At 36.7% G+C, this 23,506-nt stretch overlaps 1 protein-coding gene across 1 annotated transcript in view; it reads right to left on the bottom strand.

The window, feature by feature from the left end:
* Positions 1-974: 974 nt before the first annotated feature.
* CFAP54 (cilia and flagella associated protein 54) overlaps positions 975-23,506 on the bottom strand; it is a gene marked incomplete at its 3' end in the record, with an annotated part of 65,512 nt that continues 42,980 nt past the window's right edge. The window contains exons 10-18 of the mRNA XM_007453350.1: positions 21,894-22,075; positions 21,654-21,810; positions 20,631-20,716; positions 17,849-17,983; positions 16,666-16,794; positions 6,011-6,139; positions 5,520-5,646; positions 1,188-1,274; positions 975-1,096 (exon numbers count right to left, since the gene is read on the bottom strand). Coding sequence (XP_007453412.1) covers positions 975-1,096; positions 1,188-1,274; positions 5,520-5,646; positions 6,011-6,139; positions 16,666-16,794; positions 17,849-17,983; positions 20,631-20,716; positions 21,654-21,810; positions 21,894-22,075 — 1,154 coding nt within the window. The remainder of the gene's footprint in view (positions 1,097-1,187; positions 1,275-5,519; positions 5,647-6,010; positions 6,140-16,665; positions 16,795-17,848; positions 17,984-20,630; positions 20,717-21,653; positions 21,811-21,893; positions 22,076-23,506) is intronic.

A 23,506-nucleotide genomic window follows, 5' to 3' on the forward strand; every position in this document is an offset into this window, starting at 1 on the left:
CCTCATCCATTCCTCTCCACTCTCCAATCACCTTCTCTCTCCCCAGTCCAACTAGCCACCCTCACTCTCCATGGCTGGCAGATTCCCTTGCCTCCTATTTTACAGATGATTGAGATGAGAAGGCATCCACTCAACTCTCTGCCTCCACACCAATGGACTTATTGAAATCTACATCTGTCTGTTCCTCCTTCCCTTTTATATCGGAGGATGAGGTGTCTGCTCTGCAGCCCACCCTCCACTGAAGATGAATCACTTTACATGTGCTTTCAATCTCATCCCCTTCCCTCTTCTATTAGAGGACCCCACTATATGTCAAACTCTTCTTAAACTCTGTATCCTTCCCCTAGCTTTGACTTACTCTTTTCTTTCCCTTGTCAGACAAGCTACTTGTATTCTCTACCTCATCACATGCCATTCATTCAGCCAACACAATCAAACTTTTGTGATACACAGGGGCAAAAATAAAACAGAAATGTGATTCCTCTCAGAAATTTAAACTCTAAAATCAACACACAATGAATAAGTAAGAAGACAGAACAATTTCCAGGTCAGAGAGAGACAACAACAGCAAGGCAATTGGTCCATAAGTCAACAATATCCATCTGAGAGAAGGTACTTTAGCCCATGGACTTTAAGTATTTTAGTTCCATAGTAAGGAATGCATTTATGCTGGCACAGTGTCACTTACATTCTACGATTTACCTCATTTTGAATCCTGATTTTATTTAGCTCCCCATGTAAGGTCTCCCTGCAGAGAGAGAACCTCTCATTTCAGGAGAGTACAGGGCTGGAGATACAGATTAATTTCCCTGCTTAGAACTATTGCACTTCACAAAGAGACTAGACACGGCAAATCTAAAAGCTCATAATCTAATGTTAACGGCAACACATTATTTTTACCAAAGAGAAATAAATCATTCATTTTTGACAGGGGTTGCATGTCAGGACTAAAAGAAGAAATGATATATTGTTACCATCAAGAAGTTATGTAGAGATGTACAGGTTGCATCTTTCTCAAACATTAGAAGGGTTTTCTGCATCAAGTAAATTGCTTTGGATAGCTTATTCTTCCTTATTTTATTCATTACACTTAATTCTGTAAAAGCAAACAAACATTTCATCAAAAGGGCAACATAAAAACTATCTTTAAAAAATGCGGAAAGACAGTTTATCCAAAACTTAATTACCTGTAAAACAATCAGGACTTCCAGGTTTTTTTGGCTTTCCTGGACCTTTGGTAGACATATTTTTGCTAACAGTTGGAGTCTGCAAAACTGGAGGAGGAGGAGGAGGAGGAGGAGGAGATTGTCATCACAATTAGGTTTATGTTCAAGAAAGGAAACACCTTCTAAACACTAAAGAGTAACTATTTGTAAAATTATTGCTTCCTCTATCATGTCATCTTTTTTTCATTAATAGATAAAAATTCAAACAAATCTAATACAGTTTCATCATTAAATTCCCTTACTTGCTACTGTATGAGATCAAGAATTTTTAAATTATAACAATATTTGATTTTCTATTTCACCTTAAATAAAATTATCTTGAAGGTTGATAAATAGGGTCCAACCAACTTTTGTTCACTTTCCCTCTTCATAAACTTTTCAAAATTGCTCCATCCATGGTTCCTTCAAGAGCTCTGGGTACCACATGAAGACCTCCATTCTCTTCTATCTGTGGCTGATAAAATCAGAGCCTCTCTCAAGATTTTCAACTAACACACAAATTATTGCCAATTGATTGTGAGCAGTGAGAGGTCCTGGTGTGCAACTAGGACTGACCATCACGGTGGTCCAGGAAAGAGGTAGCAGGATGAGGGAGAAGAAGATAAAGGTATGCTGGTCCAGGGAGATGGAGAATATTGCACTGATTCTTGATTTTCCAGGTCTGGCCCTCAAGAGACCTGGAATATATTGTTTCTCTCCTTAAAGGTACATGAGTGTACCTGTAGTAACCTTACAATAAACCCCTTTTATTGAGGTTTAACTATTTGTGCTAATGCACATGAGTCACGATGGGATGATGATTGATTGATGAAAAGATGCCAAAAGACACCGTTAAAGGATATAAGGTTTCTTTAATGGCAAAGGATAAGGAAATTTATCTTCATGGAAATAGCAACACAAAGCGGAAAATAATGCTTCTTTCTCTCAGTACCTAGGGTATTATAAATGCTAATTAAGTGATAGCTCTCATGATTATAATCACTGGAGATAAGAAGGATGAGATTGCAAGAAAACTCTGAATGCCCAATACAGGAGTCACATTTAAATGCCACAGTCATCAGTAGACAACCACTGTAAAGTTCTTGAATAAGAATGACAAAAGCAGTATTTAGGCAACATTAGTCAGACAGCAGCATACAAGAGTGAAGAATGACAGGAGAAAAAAAGTGATAATCTGTGCTAGGGTGGCAGTTCAATAAAGCAGAGAAAAACATCAAGCAGATCCAGAGATATTGCAAAGAAATAATAACTAATCCTATGTAAATACACACACACACACACACACACACAGAGAGAGAGAGAGAGAGAGAGAGAGAGAGAGGAGAGAAAGAGTCAACTACAAATTGGCACTTGCCACTGGCACTTGCTATCTACCTCTACAAGGATTAGATCATGTGCTGCTGCAGCTGCTGACTTTCAACACCCCCTGAAAGAAGCTCAGAGTGGAGAGCAGAAATGAGGCCCTCTGTGCTCTGGGAAAAACTGGTAGAACAGGTCTTCAGATAGTTAGGTATTTTCAGGAGTTGATTTTATAAGCCCAATTCTTGTATCCCCTCACATCTAGAAAAGCACTAAAATCTTTCATGGTGACGTCTGCTCCTCGTTACTAGCAGAAACCTTCTGCAAAAAAATATGTGCTTCATTGCATGTACTCCCCGCCTTCACCAAAATCACATATATACTGACCTTCCCCCTACCTCTTTGGAGCAGTTTCTCAGAGTTATCTGAGATGCTGTCTCCCAGGCTATACTCCTCATTTTGCCCCAAATAAAACTTAACTTGCAACTCTCATGTTGTGCATTTTTTTAAAGTCGGTTATCTATATATAGATATATAGGTATCTATAGATATATAAAAAACTCAAGCCATTTAATAATAAAAAAATCTGATTTTAAAATGGGCAGAAGGGGGCTTCCCTGGTGGCACAGTGGTTGAGAGTCCGCCTGGCGATGCAGGGGACACGGGTTCGTGCCCTGGTCTGGGAAGATCCCACATGCCACGGAACGGCTAGGCCCGTGAGCCATGGCAGCTGAGCCTGCGCATCCGGAGCCTGTGTTCCGCAACAGGAGAGGCCACAACAGTGAGAGGCCCGCGTACCGCAAAAAAAAAAAAAAAAAAATGGGCAGAGGAACTAAATAGACATTTTTCCAAAGAAAATATACAAATGGCCTACTAGTACATGAAAAGATGCTTAACATCACTAATCATCAGGGAAATGCAAATCAAAACCACAATAAGATATTACCTCACGCCTATTAAAATGGCTATCATCAAAAAAGACAAAAGATAATAAACATTGGCGAGGCTGTAGATTAAAGGATATCCTTATACACTATTGGTAGGAATGTAAATTGCTTAAGCCACTATGGAAACACTTTTGTGTTAAGTCACTATGGAAAACACTATGGAAAAAAATTTTTTCTCAAAAACTTAAAAATAGAACTACTATATGATCCAGCAATCTACTTCTGGTTATATCTCCAAAGGAAATAAAAACAAGATCTTAGAGATATCTACAGTCCCATGTTCATTGCAGCATTATTCACAATAGCTAAGATATGGCAACAACCTAAATATCCATCAGTGGGTGAACGTATAAAGAAGATGTGACACACACACACAGTGGAATATTATTCAGTCAGGAGAAAGACATTTGCACTAATATGCATGGACTTTGAGGGCATTATGCTAGGTGAAATAAGTTACACAGAGAAAGACAAATACTGTATGGCATCACTTATAGGTGGAATCTAAAAAACCCAAACTCATAGAAACAGAGAGTAGAATGGTGGTTACCAGGGGCTGAGGAAGTGGGAAAATGGAGAGATATTGGTCAAAGGGTACATAAGATGAATAAGTTCTGGGGACCTAATGTACAGCATGGATCATAGTTAATAATACTGTAGTAGACACTTGTAAGCTGCAAAGTGAGTAAATCTTGAATGTTCTCACCACAGAAAAAGAAACGGGAATTATGTGACATGCTTGAGCTGTTAGCTAACACTATGACAGTAATCATTTTGCAATACGTTAGTATATCAAATCTACACGTTGTACACCTTGAACTTACATAATGTGGTATGTCAATTATATCTTAATAAAGCTGAGGAGAAAAAGTCTGCACTCAAAAATTATTTAATTAACCAGCACTTGATTAAATTTGTTCAGCTGTATATATGACGGGACATCTGAATGTATTCGACAGAGATCAGAAGTCATGTTAGGCTGGAACACTCAGTTCTATTCTATAATTACTCAGTAATTTAAAATGAGGAAGTGGTAGGTAAATGAATATTGACTATATAATCATGCCAGGAGTAACTTGGCTTTATCAAAATTTAACCTCAAACAGAAGAGATTTTTAGACCTAATAATATTTTAAATCTTATCCTGAAACTTGAGTAGTTGTGTTTCTATATGCACACTAGAATTACTATCGGCATTTTTTTTTAATGTTTTGACCTATTTACCTAAATAATGAGGCAAAAACAACTTAGATCCAACTCATCTGTCTTCTCACACTGCTGTCAGAGATGTCTTTCTAAATTTTTCAATAGCTTCCAGGATAAAATATAAACCATTTAACCCTTCAAGATCTGTGATCTACCTCTCTAGGCTTATCTGTGTCAATCTCCCATGTGTGCTCTTTACTGCAGCCATAAGAAAATTCCAGCAGTTTCTAGATTGCACCATATAATTGTTTGCTTCCACCTTACTAAAAGTTGCTTTCTCCATTCAAAATGACTGCCTCCTTCTCAATTTTCTTCATAAAGATATTTATGAAGATAAAGATAGCTTTCTGGTCAACTATCACTTCTTCCAAGAAGCCATCCCTGACTTTCTTGACTGTTATACTCTTCTGTGTGCCCATAACAAACACTCTGAGCCCACTTTTATTGCATTTATTAACCTTGACTATTATAAGTAAGTTGGCTTACTTATCTAGAAGCTCAAAATTAAAGGCTGTGTCTTATTTGGACCAAGTTTAATATGGTTCCTAGATTTGATAGAGACTCAATAAATGTTTGCTTCATTAAATTAATAAAATATCAATAATTTACTATAACTCAAGCAATTTAATTTTTTAGAAGTTTACTGATTTGCTATGAAAGGTGTAAAGAAATAATGAAACATATCTATTGATATTTATCAGAGAAGTAAGAAAAAATAAAATGAAATTTATCTGGAAAACACCTAGTCAACAACAACACTGTTTACAAATTAAATTGATTCTGTACTTGAACTTGTCTTAAAACTGATTCAGAACAAGTTATTTGCTTTGATGGCTACTACCTTGCAATTGGTCAAGAAGCACAACGGCCATTCGGTGCTGGGCTTGAATTAGTTCAAGATGCAAATCCATTATGAAACTATTTGGTGTGACTGGTTTGCACGTGTCTCCATCTATACCGTGGGTGTGCTTCAGCAGAATTGAAGTAAAAATTAAAAAGGCATATGGTTATCAAAACATACTAAAAACAGCTCTGTCTTATTATCATTCAGGTTATCACTTTACTCTTAGCCATTAAAGTCTGCTCACTTCTCAACTCTTTGCAATCTGGCTTACACACTAAGAAATCTGCTTTTCAAATTCACCAGCAGCCTCTTCAGTGACAGATTCAAAGACTCCTCACCCTCCTTGATTTCTTCTGGGAAAAAGGGAATATATTTCTGGCCTATGAGAGGGAAGCCACCACAAACCATGCTTTACTTACCTATTTGCAAGGCCGGCCCTCTTCCTAGTTAAGTAAAATAAACCTAATGTAAGAGTTTCTCATTCTCACCGTGGCATAGCAATGGTCAACCACTGATGATCCATTTGGCAAAGCAGTTAACATGCAATTCAAATTTATTCCACCAATGGCTTTTTCAAGAAGTTCATAGGCCAAAAATAACTGTTCCTCAGGTTTTTTCTAAAGGAATTTTATAAACAAAACAGAAAAATTAAATTTAAGGGAAAATCATATACAACACTTCCCAACTTTTTAACAATAATTCAAAACCAAATGACCAATTTAAATAGTCTATCCAAAATCAACGACATATTTCTTACTAAGTATATTTGCTTTTGATTAAACGTGGAATACTAATAAAGGTAAAATAATAAATACAGTTCATCATTTTTCCAAATATTAATTAAACTTTTCAAAAACATGTATATAACTTCCTTTTATGGTTTTCAAAATTCTGATAGTACCAAATGTATAGGTAAATTTTAAAAATCTAACTCATAATTTGTCATTTTCACATACTTTATTTTGAAAGTTAATTTTTTTTGAATCTCTGAACTGGAAATCTAGACTTGGAGGCCATCAAATCCAATGGTCTACATTGTAATTTTCAAAAACTAAATACCTTCTATTATAATTATCCTCACAGAGAGACAAATACAGAGAATAACATAAAGAGCAACCAGCTTTGTTCAAACTTTCTAATTTTGCATATTTTCTTCAGAAGATGTTTAGGAAATAAAGCAAACACATACTGCAGATCACTGAAATCCCCTGTATAACTGTTTATAGTGACTCTCCTCTTCTCTGCCCCTAGAGGTAGTCACTGTCCTTGAATTTGGTTTTTAACCATTCTTTTGCATGTTTTTAAACTTTTACTACATGTGTATGTGTCCATTAACAATATACAATATCACTTTGCATATTTTTAGTTCTCTTGTAAAATTCTGCAGTTCACTTTTTTCACTCAACCATATGTCACTGAAATCTTCTCCTGCAACTCAGTGTGTCAGTCAGGGTTTAGTTAGGAACACAGAGCAACTCTAGGTATTGCAAGCAGAAAGGGATTTAATGCACAGAACTAGAAGTGTCCATCACTGCTGGAAGGCCTGGGAAAGCAAAGATCAAGAAAGCTGTCAGTGATGAATTTACAGGAATCTAAGAATCCAGGAGGCAGGTGACAACCTCAAGTGTCTGCCACGCTGAAGCAAGTGAATTGCAAGGGCTTGCTCAGCGAGGCTGGTCAATTAACTTCTTCCATCCACCACTGCAGAATAAGAACTCTCTCTTCCCTTGTGTGTTACAAATTCATGCAAATGCCCCTCACTGGAAGACTAACCTAGAACCGTATGGAAATGAGATGGTGGGAAATGTAGTTCCAGGTTTTCCCACTGTAGTGTGAAGGTGACTCTAGACCTGGATGGCAATGATGCCAGGCTGACTCTAGTTCAAGCCCACTTTAGCTCACTCACCTTCACTGCTACGATGAAATGGTGTTGTGCTGAGGACTACATCACAATTCACTTATCCACTCTTCTGCTGATGGACATTTAGATTGCTATTACTAAAAGTGTGCAACGTATTATACTAGTCTGATACTTCCTTTACAGTCCTTATACCTTTCCTTCTGCTCTTCTTTTTTCACACAGCTATCTAAGGCCCCTAGGACATTGTGATCAGAAGAATGACAGATGTCTTTAAGTTGTTACATCGATATAAAGGGACTGCTTTTCATCTTTTACCATAGGTGTAAGTCATTAAAGGTCTTGAATGATACCCTTCATGGGATACAGAAGTTCTCTTCTATTCCTAACTTGTTAAGAGTTATTTTTTAAAAGGTGGTTGTTGAATTTCGTCAAATGCTTTTGTTGCAGCTCTTTATCTAATGAGGTGGTCGCTATTTTCTCCTTTTCATCTGCTAATGTGGTGTACTGCATTATAGATTTTCTAATGTCAACTCATACTTGCATTCTGGAATATACATAACTTGATTACACATATTAAAGATATATATATAGACATGAATCTCCATTCAAGAATCACTGGCTCATAAACAACAAGCTCCTACCGTATAGCACAGGGAACTATATTCAATGTCCTGTGATAAACCATAATGGAAAAAAATATGAAAAAGAATGTATATATATGCATAATGAATCACTTTGTAATACAGCATAAATTAACACAACACTGTAAATCAACTATACTTCAATAAAATTTTTTAATTAAAAAAAAAAAAGAATCACAGGCTCAGGGAGAATCACAACCCAAATACTGTAAATTTGAAAAACGGACCTACATGAGGGCAGGTCGAAATTATTAGGAAGAGAGACTTTCTCCTGTTTACTCCTCTTTCAATACCCAAATTGAGAAACCTCCCTACCAAATAGGCAGATATTTTTCTAGTCGACGGTTTCCTAAGATGAGTCTTTAGGCTCTGACCAAATGTGTGAGTCTGAGTTCCAAGCCCCATCCTTCATGTGCCCAAGGCTCATCTCTTGTCCCTAAATGGTTGTTAATCTAAGTTTCTTTGTAACTGAGCCCATCAACCTACTGCAGCATCTATTCATAAACTTATCATTTTGGTTTTCAGTTCCCCTTTCTATTTTGGCCCCTGGAATTTACCTTACTTTCTTGTGAGCTCTGTGGTGTACTTAAGGATATTTGTTCAATTCTGTCCAAAATTTCTAGGTGTTTTGTAGGAAGAGGGTTTTCAGGTCATCTAGTTTTCCATTTTGCCACAAACAGAAGTCTCTAAGGATACCTCTTAACACCAAGGAGCTTCAAAGACCCCACACACATACCCACATTCTAACACTGTCATCATCATCACCACCATCATCTTTGTCATCATCACAGCTAATATTGAATTAAAACACGTTCCAAGTACTGGGCTAAATGCTTTATATGGACTAATTTTTAAATTACCCGAATCCTATGAGGTATTTATTAATTATTAAAACTTTATAACCCATTTGTCAAAAATAGCTATGTATTCAGTAAAACTTTAAAGTAAGTTTTTAAAAAATATAATCACAATAGTACCTTATATATGTTTTAAATAGTTGCACGTATACATGCAAGATATATAATTTATCCCACCTGCAGACTCTGCTAGGTGAGCATATGGATTTCGGACTCTCCTTACAATAAATTCTCACTCGTCCCCACTTCACTCCCTTCCAAATAGGTCTGAGACTCTAGGTTGAGATTTAGTGCCCTTTGCAAAACATAAGGGAAAAACTGAGTTGCCACCATGGGCCGGTTACTGGTTTCCACAATGTTACCAACAGCTCGTTTGAACTGTATCACTTAAATACTACCAGTAGAATAGATACTATTGTTATAATTTTACAGATGAGGACACTTATATTCAAACAGATTAAATAGTTTATTCAAGATGACACAGTCAACATTAAAGTCAGGATTCAACTCCAAGTCTCCCAATACCAACTGCTATGCCCTTAGACCACACCAATGAATCACCCTTACTCCACCTACCGCATGCCCTAGTACAGCTGAGCAGGTAGTGTATGGCACAGTTTTAGGGGTGCCATTCACATTGTAGTCATCATAGACTTCTATATTTATTTTGATAATTTCCCAGCAGATGGCAATAAATCATATCAAGGAAAGGGTGCATTTTTCTAATTTAAACACAGTAGCAATATTTCATAAATGGTTTTCAGTTTCTTCATGGTCACCTTCTAAGAAATCCATTTCATTTCGTGCCTTTAATTGCCAGAATGTTTCCATCCAAGCCAAAATCTAGCACTTTGTAACGTCTACTAGTGTTCCTGTTCCTGCCCTATGAAGCTTCAAAGAATAAGTGCTAGTCTGCTAAGCCAGTAATTCTTAAATTCTAGTTTCCTTAAGAATCTACCTGGCAAACTTTTAAGAACCTCACACCTGAATTATAAACTTTTAAGAACCTCACACCTGAAATTATGATTCAATACATCTAGAATGGGAAATAGGAAGCTACATATTTAGCAAGCACTGTAAATGATCCCTGGAAAAACCAGTGGCAGACAGCTTTTATGCCCTCTCAATCTCTTAAGCAGTTCAAACATTCTCTGTTCCCAATTTAAGACTTCTCAGCTCTCTCTCTTTAGAAGACACAATACAGCATAAAGAACTCAAAACTGCATTCTCTGAAACCTACTATTAGAAGATGAACATTATATTCAAGAAAGTAAATTCAGAATGCTCCCCCAGTCCTCTGGTACATTCAGGATATTTTATTTGTCCCCAATTTCTTAGGACTTGCATTTTTTATGTATTAGAAGAAAATACTTTATACAAATATCCTGAAGACACTTTTTTTTTAATCAAGAGGCAGCATAGCATAGTGGCTAAATGCCTGAACTTTGAAGGAAACACACCTAAGTTCAAATCCATTTACTGTGCAACCTTGATCAAGTAGAATGTAGTAGTGAAAATGATCACTATGACTACACAAATCAACTTGAGTCAATCTCACAAACACAGTACTGAGATTAAAAAATGAGCTGCAGAAGAATACACAGAGTATGACACCATTTATATAAATTTAAAAACAGTACTCTACTGCTTAAGGATACAAACATATGTAATAAAAATACTAAAATGCCTGAAATTTATAATCATTCTTTAGAACAGCAGTTACTCCTAGGTAGGGGGAAAGACAATGTGAGCAGGAACAGTTAGTGGAGGAGTTGGTTTCAACTGTACTAGCTATGTTTCGTTTCTCAAAAGAGTGATGGGGGAATGACTCTTCATTATAATATTCTTTATAATTGTATGTCATATGTTTCAAATCAATTTTTCAGAGAAAACATAGTAATCATGAGGATTAACATTTAACAACAGGAAAAAGTGCTGGTGGATTCATGTTAAGAAAAAACATTAGAATGTTACTATGTTAAAAATGTGTCTTCTCAGAGCCTAAATCAATGCATGCCATAGAGCAGGCTCTCAATAGAGATTTGTTGAATTAGTGAAAGAAAACAGATTATTGTGTTTTGTATTAGACTAAACTTTTCATACAAACTTAATAAAACAGCAGTAATAAAAAAAAAAATGTGAAAAAGAGGGCTTCCCTGGTGGCTCTGTGGTTAAGAATCTGCCTGTCAGTTCAGGGGACACAGGTTCGAGCCCTGGTCCAGGAAGATCCCATATGCCGCAGGGCAACAAAGCCCATGCACCACAACTACTGAGCCTGTGCTCTAGAGCCCATGAACCACAACTACTGAGCACATGTGCTGCAACTACTGAAGCCTGCAGGCATAGAGCCCATGCTCCGTAACAAGAGAAGCCACCGCAATGAGAAGCCTGCGCACTGCAACAAAGAGTAGCCCTCGCTCGCTGCAGCTATAGAAAAGCCCACATGCAGCAACAAAAGACCCAACGCAGCCAAAAATAAAATAAATAAATAAATGTTTTTTTAAAATTGTGAAAAAGACTAGTAGAAAATATAGAAAATGATAATGTTTAGGTCCATATAGTGAAATTACAGACTTTTTTCTTCATTTTTTAGTACCTTGAAATGCCCTCTAATGTTAACACAACTTTTGTAAGTTAAAATTATAGTTTTTTAATTAATCAGGTAAACCAAAATATAGATCACTGGCTTCCTCTCTAGAAAAGTATTTTTCAACTGTAGTCCATGAACATTAGCGTCCTAAGTAGGTAAAATGAGTTTTATTTTCAATAATGGAACATATGGTATTCTATATCTCCTTCTTGGAAACCCACAGTACTCATGAGTAAATTAATGCCCTGAGAAGTCATACAGTAAGGGAACTATTGTGTTTAATTCAAGTCAGCCAGGGTTACTTGACCCTGGCATCCTTTTCTGAAGGGTAGTACTAGCATCACATAGGACAGAGTTTGCAAAATGCTGTTCTAGTTCTTGCCTGTAAATAAATGTTTATTACATAAGACAATTCCCTAGGCTCCCATTCAGATCTACAGGTCAACACAATCCATGATGTACAAAAAGAATTCAAATATAGTATGAAAACTATAAGCAAAAAGAATAATGGCCATTTGTCTCCCTCATCTTCTATCTTCTCTTAAGCTAACATTCAGTGAGAACTTGCCACGTGCCAGGGACTGTTCTAGGTGCATTTTTAGCAGGTAGTAACTAATTTAATCTGTCATAGGTAAATGCTAAGTAGGACATCTCTGCTCTGTAAGTCTATGAATCACAACACATTCAAAATATCAATAGTAATGTAACTATAAATCCTCCTAAGATGCTTTATCTAGCTTATTTTTGGAGCTGATTAGATTTTTTTCTAAAGTAAAAACAAAACGTAGAAAAATGTCCATATAGTTCTCAACGTATATAGAAACCATAATTTCTCAGATATTAAATATTCAAAATTACTTCTATAATTATACATTTACAAATTTAATATTATTTGAAAATTAAAATTCATGTTTTTAACTATATTTTCTAAAATATTTTGCAATACCTTTAATATTGGAAGAGCTTCCACACTCCCTTTTGGAGCCCCAAGGGATTCACTAGTCCCTTTCCTTAAAGGTATATCTGAAAAATAGAGAGAAAGAAAGAAAGAGAGGAAAGAAGGAAGGAAGGAAGGAAAGGGAGGAGGGAGGGAGGGAGGGAAGGAAGAGAAAAAGGAAAAGGAAGAGAATAAAAAGAGGAAAAATAGGAAGAGGAGGAGGAGAGAGTAGGAGAGAGAGAGAAACAAAGAGAAGGAAGGACCAGAGAAAATAAAAGGATGAAGAGAAAAATGGAAATATAACAGTGAATCATAATCATAAAGAACATTACGCTAGTTATCTTTTTACCCATGATTTTAGAAATGATTCAACACTTAGAAGTTGAATAACAAATTATTTCTTCCACATAATTACATTTGGTCTTTATATAAGTTAATTTAAAAGCATCTTGTAGTGCTTGCTTTGGTAGCACATATACTAAAATTGGAATGATACAGAGAAGATTAGCATAGCCCCTGTGCAAGGATGACATGCAAATTCATGAAGCGTTCCATACTTTTAACACAGTATTATGAAGCAATTATACTCCAATAAAGATCTATTTAAGTAAATTAATTAATTAAATAAACTGAACACTATATTCAACTGTACACTTGAGTTTGAAATACAATCAAGATAATAAACCTATCCATCACTCCTAAAAATAAATAAATAAATAAAAGCATCTTGTAATACAACAAACCAAGTCAAAAAGCTTGATTATCAGCAAGGTTATATTATGGTAAAGAGATTGGTCTTTCTATATATTCTATAGAAAGTTCACTGAAAAGCATTCAGCAAATAACAGTAAATTTAGACAAATGTCAGAGAAGTCTGGCTTGAATTAGAATATAAATAATAAAAATGTATATGGCGATGCTAGTTTCCTAGTCTAAAAATTATTCAGTAATTCCAATTAGACAATGAATTATTTAATAAACAGATGAATAAACATCTTGAAGCAGATTATCGTAATTAACATACAAAAAATGACTTGAACTTTGTGTTTTATGTGCCAATATGATAGTGAGAATAACATTGTTGTAAAAGTTATAAAAATTTATATGTCTAAATGGGGACAACTGCTCATGACATAAATGTAAATGTTTTCAAATTTACAAATGGACTGTGCTCTAATATTGATTAGTTCTTTAGAAATGAAACATTTTAACAAAGGATCAGTATAATAAATTGTATTTAGCCCATTTATAATTGAAGAATATAAAACAATGGTCTCCCAGAAGTAACTAGTAAACAAAATAATAAAACTGAATAAGAAATAGACATTTTTTTTAAAAAGTAATCATTGGACCTTTTGCTTCCAGTAACAGATAATCTGGAAACATTCTGCTGGCTAGGAACCTGGAAAAATATACTTTTTTTTTTCATCTGCAAGCTAAAACACTAATTTCAATGCAGAGCCAGGATCTTGGGAAGGAAGTATCCTCCGGACCTTGGGAAGAGAGTCCAGGGACTAGAGAATGGCATTAGAGCTACTTTTCTCACTGAAGACTTTCCTCACTTCTGGAGAGGAAAGTTCAGAAGCTGAGTGGTACTCTCACAGCCTTCAGAGGACACAGCAACAGAGATTGGTATCCAGGGCCCACCAAGGGTGAAAAGCCAGAAGGGGCCACATCCTAGGAGTCAGAGTAACTGAAAATAGGTCGAAGAAAGAGCATCTCAGCTTTAAATTATCTTAATCTCTCAAATTGGAATAATGGGACCCTGGAGTAGTAGTTCCTTCATGCATCTGGTAAAAACAAGCATAAATCTTCCCTGGAAGAACAGATCATCTAAGGCTTTAAATTACTTTTACAAAATATTTAGCAAATATAGTATCTACCACATAATCAAAAATAACCAGAGTAACCAAACAGTCGATGAAGTAAGTTCTTCACTTAAGGTATCAATAGAATAAATGCAGATGGAACGACAGAAGTTAGAAGCCCCTCCTGGCTTACTTACCCCTCCTCCAGTAGCCTTCAACCAATGACAGATAAAGGTACAAATACCACAATCTCCCAGTTCTCTGAGGCATGTTCTATACAGCCTCCTAGAGGTCCCTCATGGGAATAAGCCCTGTACCCACAACAGCAGCCTTCTCATGAACTTCCTGTACCCTGTATTCGCTTCTTTTCCTTCTCTGTCTCATTTCACCCCACCACCCTGCTTCCCTGGATCGCATTCCAAATAACTACTACACTCAACTCCTTGTCTCAGAATCTGCTTCTGGGGAAACCAACCTAGGAAAAGAGTCAAGCTGACAACACCTGAACTCACTGGTAAATCTTTACATCATAACAAGTGGGACAACCAGGCATTACATGGCTCCTGATGCAATGCAATAGGGAGTATGCATGAAGTATGCTCGCCCCCCAAAAAAAAAGATACTGGCAAGAATACTTTTTGAAAATGTATCACTTGAATACAAGCAACCTGGTAGATCTAATTACCAGGTAGAGAAACAAGTTAATCAACACCACAAGAATAGAAACAGCCAAATCCAGTATGTGGGAAATCCTACAGGGGGATAATTCAATTTCTTCGGGAGTAAGGAGACGGGGAACTGCTACAGGTTACAGAGAGAGACTTAAGAGACACATAAGAAAATAAAATGTGTGGGACTGTTTGGATCCTGATTGGAAAAAACCAACTTAAGACATTTTTAATACAATCAGGGACACAGGAATTTTCTACTTATTTTGTAAGGTGTAATAACAGTAACATGGTGCTTTTATAAAAAGAAAACAAAACCTTATCTGTTAGATAGATAGACCAACACATACACACACAACACATACACGTGTATATGGTGAGGTATTTGCTGGTGAAATGACATTGATGTCATCAATGTCTGCTTTAAAACACTCCGGGAAAAAGGAAAGTGTTGTCAGGAGAGATGAAATAAGATTAACAAAATATTCATAATTATTGGTACTGGATGATGCATACTCAGTGACTTATTTCACCTCTCTATATTAGAAATTCTACATAATAAAAGTTTTTAAAAAGGGAAAAGCATTTTAAGACAGAATGTGTCAAAAACATGACTTCAAGCCACTGAAAGTGTTAGATAGCCAGAGACCTCTAACCAGTGGTCCTCAAGTTTTGACGTGTATCAGAATCTCCTGGTAAGCTAATGAGGACCAGGAAGGTCCAGGCTAGTTGAAGTATGATAAGAATTTTTAACAAGTTCCCAAGTGATACTGATACCGATCAAAGTTTGAGAACTATGACTGTCAAATTCCATCTGCAAAGCTGCACTCAACAACCAAGAATAGGCAGAGCCAGAATAGCAAATCTCTGGGAAAACAATTATTACAATAACTATTACCAAATCCCTCACACGTCATACACACTGTAAATGGGGTGAAATAGGAAAGTAGACACCCACATGTCTCACCCACCTCATTTTCTATATGGGAGTTACCTAATGAAACAGATAATTCAGGGGTTCAACCACAGGCAGAAGAAAGAATGAGGAGGGCAGACTAATCCTCTGAGAGAAGCCACCTCCTGGAAGGAGAACAGAATAATGGCAGGAAGGGGTTGGGACAGGGAGAGGAGGAGAATGAGTGGGAAATGGGGCAAACAGAGGAAGAAGATAAGAAGAAAAGGAAAAGAAGAGAGGCAACAGAATAAATGAAGAAAGAAGGAGAATTTTCAAAGGAGGGAATCAGGAGAGAGACTTAAAAAGGAGACAAAAGATAGAAGGCCATGGATTCCTTCAACAAACATTCGTCTGAGCTCCTCCTCTGTGTCAGGCAATGTGCTGGTACCAAGGATAAAACGGTGACCTGAACACGCTCTCTTCCTTCATGAAGCATCACTCTAGTGGGAAATGGAAGGGGAGGGAGTAGGATAAAAGGGAGGAGAGAAAAGTAAAAAGGAAGAATGGGGGTGGGGGAGAGACAGGGGTAGGTGGACATGAGGAACGGAGGAGGGAAACATCTGAGTGAAGACAAGACACAAAGAGTTTCATCTGCCACTGAACCACAGAGCATATGACCTTTTTTTAACATCAACTTGGCCGAACCTGTATCATTTCTATCTTTGACTATAAATCATCACTGAAACACAATACTGAAATGCCTAGTTTCCATAAACAGATGTTAACCAGTAGTACGATTTATACTTATATATTCATATGTATATATATATTAATGACCTCATATTTTTTCATTCAATATTTTACCTAGAAATTTTTTAAATTTTCTTCTTGGGTTTCCTAAAGACTCCAATATTTCACTTAATCGTAACGCGACCTCTGCCACCACCACAACATCAATGTCTTCCATTTTATAGCAGTGAATTATTTCATTTATCTGCCACAGAAGATAAACCCACTAAAAAGAGAAAATACACAGTATAATCAATTGAAAGCAACTACATTGTAGAAAGAGTCACACTTTGTAAAACTTAGTACTTCCTTGAAATCACCATCTTCTAATCATATGGAATACTATACAGGTACTCCTCATTAGTTGATCTTAATTATAAGTAATATAAAGATCAATAATTCTAATAAGATGATATTTAATGATCTATCTGTTGATATAAATTTACAAAGAAGATTTACTTAAGCTTATAGTCTGCATATCTATAGCCATAATGGAAAATTTATCATATGGTATATATATATATATATATATATATATATCAGTGAAGACTATCTGTATCTTCAAAATTCTCATCCTCCCTTCAAAAAGCAGCGGTTAAGATCACTATCAAAGGCATCCAAAATAGTGAGGGGGAAGTGGATGTTTCAAGTTCCATGCTGGGTGCCTTGGAAGCTGTCTTTCATGTCTATAACCCCAAAGCTTGCACATAAAATTAGCCATCACAGTTTGGGAGCTAAAATGAGAAAACAACATTTATGCACCCACATCATTAGTTTATTAAACTATACGATAAAATCATGCCCATGCAACCTTATGTAGCTAATCTTAGGAGGCTTCAGAATCATAGAAGACTGTGTTACTGTTAAAATATTCTCTCCTAAGTTTCCAGGTTATAATATTCACCTGTTCAACTTTCTCCTTTCCAAAGGAGAGAGCTCAAAAATATACTATTGATATTATTACCAAAAAAACTGAAATGCCTTACTTGTATTTTCTATTATTAACCTTCTTAATGAATATATCCAAGTTCATATAACCTTAAACATACTGTATTTACTCCTCCCTTAAAAACCTGAAACACCTCCCTGCTTCCCCAAATTAAACTGAGGCAGAAGTGCAGGGAATACACTTAAAGGAAAGGCTCACTCACCACTACATTTAAAGAATAGTATTGATAATTATGCGGGTGGGTAAATAGGGAAAATTTAGGTTGGAAATGTGCATCACAAATTAAATTAGCAATAACAAAAAGCATATGAAGAGAAACAAAAAGGAATACTTTATTAGTACTGATTTTCTGGGTGAATTTTGCATAGTCATTTCCAGACACATTGACCCGCTGAATTCCTACTTTGCACTTCTGCCATAGGAACATTATCACGTCCACAACGATTTCTTTATCAGGCTGAGCATTCTGAAAACAAAAGTGGTAAAGTAAATTGATAAGAACAGTAAGATATAGAGATATAGGTATACATTTAATGTGTGCCAGGCAACATTCTCAGAGCTTTATACTTACTGCAGTGAACTGAATGTTTGTGTCAACTCAAAATTCTTATGTTGAATTCCTAACTCCCAAAGCAATGGTATTAGGAGGTGCCTTTAGGAGGCAACTGGTATGAGGGTGGGGCCCTCATGAACAAGAATAGTGCCCTTATAAAAGGGACCCCAGAAAGAGACTGAGAGACTCCTTTCTGCCAAGTGAAGACACAGCAAGAAGACAGCCATCTATGAACCAGGAGGCAGATGACGCCTTGATTTCTCAGCCTCCAGAACTGTGAGAAATAAATGTTTGTTGTGTAAGCCAACCAGTCTAGGGTATCTTTGTTATAGAAGCTCGAATAGACTAAGACATATACCAGCTCATTTAATCCTCATAACAACCTATGAAGTGAGTACTATTACTATCATTCCCCACTTTACAGATAAGCAAACTGAAGCACAAGATGAAGTGGTTTTTCATAGGATAAAATGAAAGAAAGTAGCAGAGCCAGGATTCAAACCCAAGAAGTCTAGCTCTAGAGACCTCACTCTTAACTACTCTAGGCTACTTGACCTCTCTAAAAAGAACAGTTCCAAATACTTTTAGGCAAGTTATGTAAACCTACCAATTTCATCCAGATTTGAAGTGTGTACATACTTCTTTCTTTTTAAAATTTCTGTATTAAAATAATAAAGAAGGGACTTCCCTGGAGGCGCAGTGGTTAAGAATCCGCCTGCCAAGGCAGGGGACATGATTCAATCCCTGGTCCAGGAAGATCCCACATACCGTGCAGCAACTAAGCCCGTGCACCACAACTACTAAGCCTGAGCTCTAGAGCCTATGAGCCACAGCTACTGAGCCCGCGTGCCACAACTACAGAAGCCTGCACGCCTAGAGCCTGTGCTCCGCAATGAGAAGCCACTGCAATGAGAAGCCCACGCACCGCAATGAAAAGTAGTCCCCAATCGCCGCAACTAGAGAAAGCCCGTGTGCGGCAACAAAGACCCAACGCAGCCAAAAATAAATAAATAAATAAACAAATAATAAAGAATGGAGAGGTGGAGAAACTAATAAGGGGAAAGGGAATGGGGAGCTGGGAAAGGTTATGGACAAAAAGAAAAGAGAGACATGAAGGAACTAAACTGAACATCACATTGGATATCAACAGATGACCCAAATCAAGTAGATCTCCTCTCAGTTCAGTTACTTTGGCTCTTTCCAAAAGGAAAATAAAGTTATTCACTGTATACGAACTAGAAAGATAATGAGTTTATGATTAAAATATATCAAACCTCGAGCTCCTTTGGGGCAGCTCTAAGACTTATTTCGCATATGCGGGACCTTAGTACAGTGCTTGGAAACATAACAGAGCTCCAAAAATGTTTACTGAATTGAACTGAACTAAGATACACATGGTTTTTTAAAAAGCAGAAAGATGAAAATTTCATGCACTTTTCAGCCTTGATTGGAATTTTTTGGTTCGGTTTGCCCACTATAATAAGTATATTTGCTATCAAATACCTTTCTTTCAAAAAGTAAACACCTGTCACAGGTTATAACAAACTAATAAATGAAGGAATAGAAAATATTATAAGAGTGGAACTTCTCAAGTCCCTTACTGTGTTTCACTTGCCTGAACAATAGTTAATATAATGCTCTATAACTGTGGTTTTCAAACATTTTTTTATAACAGTAAAACCAAATTTTCAAAGGAAATTCCCTCAGAATCTCAAAAACTAATAGGAACCACTTAGGGTGTTACGACCTAAAGCTGGCTCCTGAGGAGCCTCAGAGAAACTCGGGGGGGGTGGGGGGGGGGTCCCTGGAATTCAGTTTAAAACCAGTGCTGTACTAGTTTTGCTTAAATATCCATACCCACAAATCATCATTTCTAAATACTGGCCATTGTGTGCTAAGTGACTCCAAATAATAACCAGGCTTTGTACTCAGGGACCGGAAAGCAGTATTTTAAGAATATTAACTCTCACTAAAACCACTGCCTCATTTCCTTCATCATTAGAAATATAGCTAACCTCCGCAGTGCTTTGTGTCCACCTAGAGGGGTGGGATAGGGAGGGTGGGAGAGAGAAGCAAGAGGGAGGAGATATGGGGATGTAGGTATACGTATAGCTGATTCACTTTGTTTGATTCACTTTGTTATACAGCAGAAACTAACACACCATTGTAAAGCAATTATATTCCAATAAAGATGTTTAAAAAAAATGCAAGAAAGAAGAAAAACTATACATATATACAAGAAAAAAATAAGAAAATCATATGTTAGAGAAAATAGATGTTAGAACGAGTCTTAAATTTAAGAATCTGGAAAAAAAAAAAAAAGAAATATAGCTAGCCTTGGAATTTCCCAAGAAGGAAGAGACTGACGCCCAAAATGATGACAATAATAAAAACAAATTTAAAATTACAAGTCAGGGTATAAATTGATCTCTTCTTCTAATGATTAAACAATACAGAATTTCAGCAAGGTGAAATTCCTGTGATTTTTAAATCTGGCTTTAAATTAAGTAAAAGAGCCTCCTTTGACACTATTACAAATTATCCAAAATAGCTTCTTCACCTGTGGAGAGCCACAGACACAGGAATACAAGGTTGCCGCCAAATGGAAAATGTCTTCTGAATATCCACAAGTCTTCACAGAAGTATCTCAATTTATAAAATACAGGAAAATGAAACAAAAAATTTCGTTACAAAATTTCAAATAGAAAAGGCATAGAAACACAGAAATTCTACAAAAGTGACATAAATGATATCTGGGCAAATAGTATATCAATAAGACACTTTAAATGCTTCTGTGTGAAAATTAATCTAAGTAGGCTCTAGTTCAATTAAAATGGACTATTAATATTTTCATTAATCTGCAATCTGTATGCCAACTATGTCCATAATGGAATTGAGAGGGTTTATAATATTAAAACATATAGGGCAGCTGAAATAAAAATAACAAAGGTATCTATTCAGAAGCCATTAGAAGAAAAAAAAAGCATCGTTACTTGGTACAAATTATTTACCACAATTTAGCAGCCATTCAATGCTTTAAGAATATGATAAAACATAAACGTATAGGATTAAATAATTCTCTAAAAATCAGAGGCTGCAGATTTTCAATTATATACACAATGACTTTTAAGACGTAAAAAGTTTTAGAATGGAAAACTCTGCATACTGGAAACAGAGAGGAGACCACCAAACCTTCCCTTACCAAAGTGAACTGACAGATTTGATTTGCTGCCCTGCTGGCCTCTCACTGATAAGGTAGCAGCTAAGTAGAGCCTCATTCTTTTACTCAAAACCATGACTCAAAATAAAATCCAGCATCCTTACAAGGCCTAGGAACCTGCCAGACCAGGCACGCAGCTATTTCCCTGAGCTCACCTCCTACCACATTCTCAAATGCCAGCACCACCACTCGTGCACTCCAACCATACATGCCTCCTTGCTATTCTTTCAACAATCAAGCACACTCTCACTCAGGGCCTTTACACTTCCTGCTCCCTCTGCCTTGAACATTCTTTCTCTCACCTCACCTGTAGAGAGCATATAAAGTCATCTTAATTTTTCAAAAATGCAAATAAATACTCACCATGAAGAGCAATTTTTTTACCATAAACTTGACCTCCTTTGTAGTTTTCGAGGGGAAAGATCAAACCTTTGTTTCTCTTTACGTTGATTAAAGGTTCTATTGCAATGAGAAGAATTAAATCTTTCTCTGCTTTCTTTGACTCTGGATCATCCTGCCTCTAAGAAAAGTATATCCCACGATTAATTACTTCAGTGTCATGCTAATAAAATAAAAACAAAGTAACTCTTTTGCATATATTACCTGGAGAAAATCAATAAGCTGCCCAGCTGCAGATTCAAATAAACTCCATTCCTCATAAGTAAAAGCTAGTTTTATAAATTTTACAGCAGCATCCACAGAAATAACATTTTTCCTTCTTATAATAAGTTCCAAAAGAGAAGACTTTGGAAAATCAAGCATGCCATCTGCACTGGTATTTGACACTAGAAAAGGAAAGAGAGGGGTTTGGAAGTCATTTGTGCAAAGAAATATTTACTAAGTATTAAATGTCAGACACTGCCAGGCTAGGTAAACAACGGAAAAGACGCAAACACAACCCCTACCTTCACAGAGCTCGCACGCAGGTGGGGGCAACAAGGAATCTTAGGGGGCAAATACCTTGGTGCTGCGTGGACAAGTAAGAAAGGCATCGAACAGAGGTTTGGAGTAGGAGGTCGGTCAGGGAAGGCCACCCCAGAGGGAGGAACATGGAATCTCAAGAAGAGAGGATTAGCAAGAGTTGACTAGTGAAACAGACAGCTAGATAATACAGACTGGGAGCTCGGAAAAGAGATCTCAAATAGGGATATAGCTTTAGGGTCATCATTCCATATCCACAGTAAATGGGCAACAGACGGCTGCCTAGGACAGAGCAGCAAGGAACCCCAACAAGTAAGAGAAGGGCAGCGGGAGCAAAGGCTGCAAGGGAGAGCGTTTAAAGAGAAAGGAGTAGTCAACAGCAACAAATACTACAGAGAGCAAAGGGAAGAAAAACACTGACTTTCAAACTGAACAATAAGGAGGTTGTCCCTGACACTCTCTGTCCATGACAGAAGACCGCCAAGTACAAGCAGGAAGGAAAGAATTTGGGACAGTGAAAACAGACAACTCCTTCAATAAATCTGACTCTTAACAAGAGGAAGAAATACAGGGGAGGAAGCTGGATAGGGATGAAGGGCAGTCTGCAGAGATTAGTCCCAAAGACCTAAAGAGGAGGAGAAGGAACATTCCTTCCACTTTAATGACAGACAGTGGGTGAAGGTAAATTTTAGGTGTGGGTGAAGGAAGTCAAGGGAATTCTCCTCTGAGATCTCGTACCTTCCTTGTGAGGAAAAGATGAGCCCAAACTGCGGCACAGAGGCTCCTTGCCCTCAGACGGGTGCACACGTGCACACACACACACGCACATCCTAAGCTCACTTAGATGAGCATGATGATGTTACAAACAATTTTATGAAAATTTTAAAATATAGATAAAATCAAAGTACTATTTACCAAACGGAAGATTTTTTTTTAATGAAAAGAAATTCTAAATCATTTTATATCTATGGAAGAAATGTAATCCATAGTTAAAAACATTTCCACAAAGAGAATTCCAGGCCCAAATGCCTTCACCAGCAAATTCAAACATCTGAGAAGAAATAACACAAATCTGACACAAACTCCTCCAGATAATAGAAAAAGAGGGCAGAACTCTCAACTCTTATTATGAGGCCAACATGACCTTGAGAGCAAAACCCAAAAAGGATATTATAAGAAAGGAAATCTCTCTCATGAACAGAGAAGCAGAAATATTAAACACTAGCAAGAAAATCAAGCAATATATCAGAAGGATAATCCTCACTGCCAGATTAAGTTTATTCCAAAAATATGGA

The sequence above is a fragment of the Lipotes vexillifer genome, unplaced genomic scaffold, assembly GCF_000442215.2.
Source record: "Lipotes vexillifer unplaced genomic scaffold, Lipotes_vexillifer_v1.1 scaffold1775, whole genome shotgun sequence".
Lineage (NCBI taxonomy): Eukaryota > Metazoa > Chordata > Mammalia > Artiodactyla > Lipotidae > Lipotes > Lipotes vexillifer.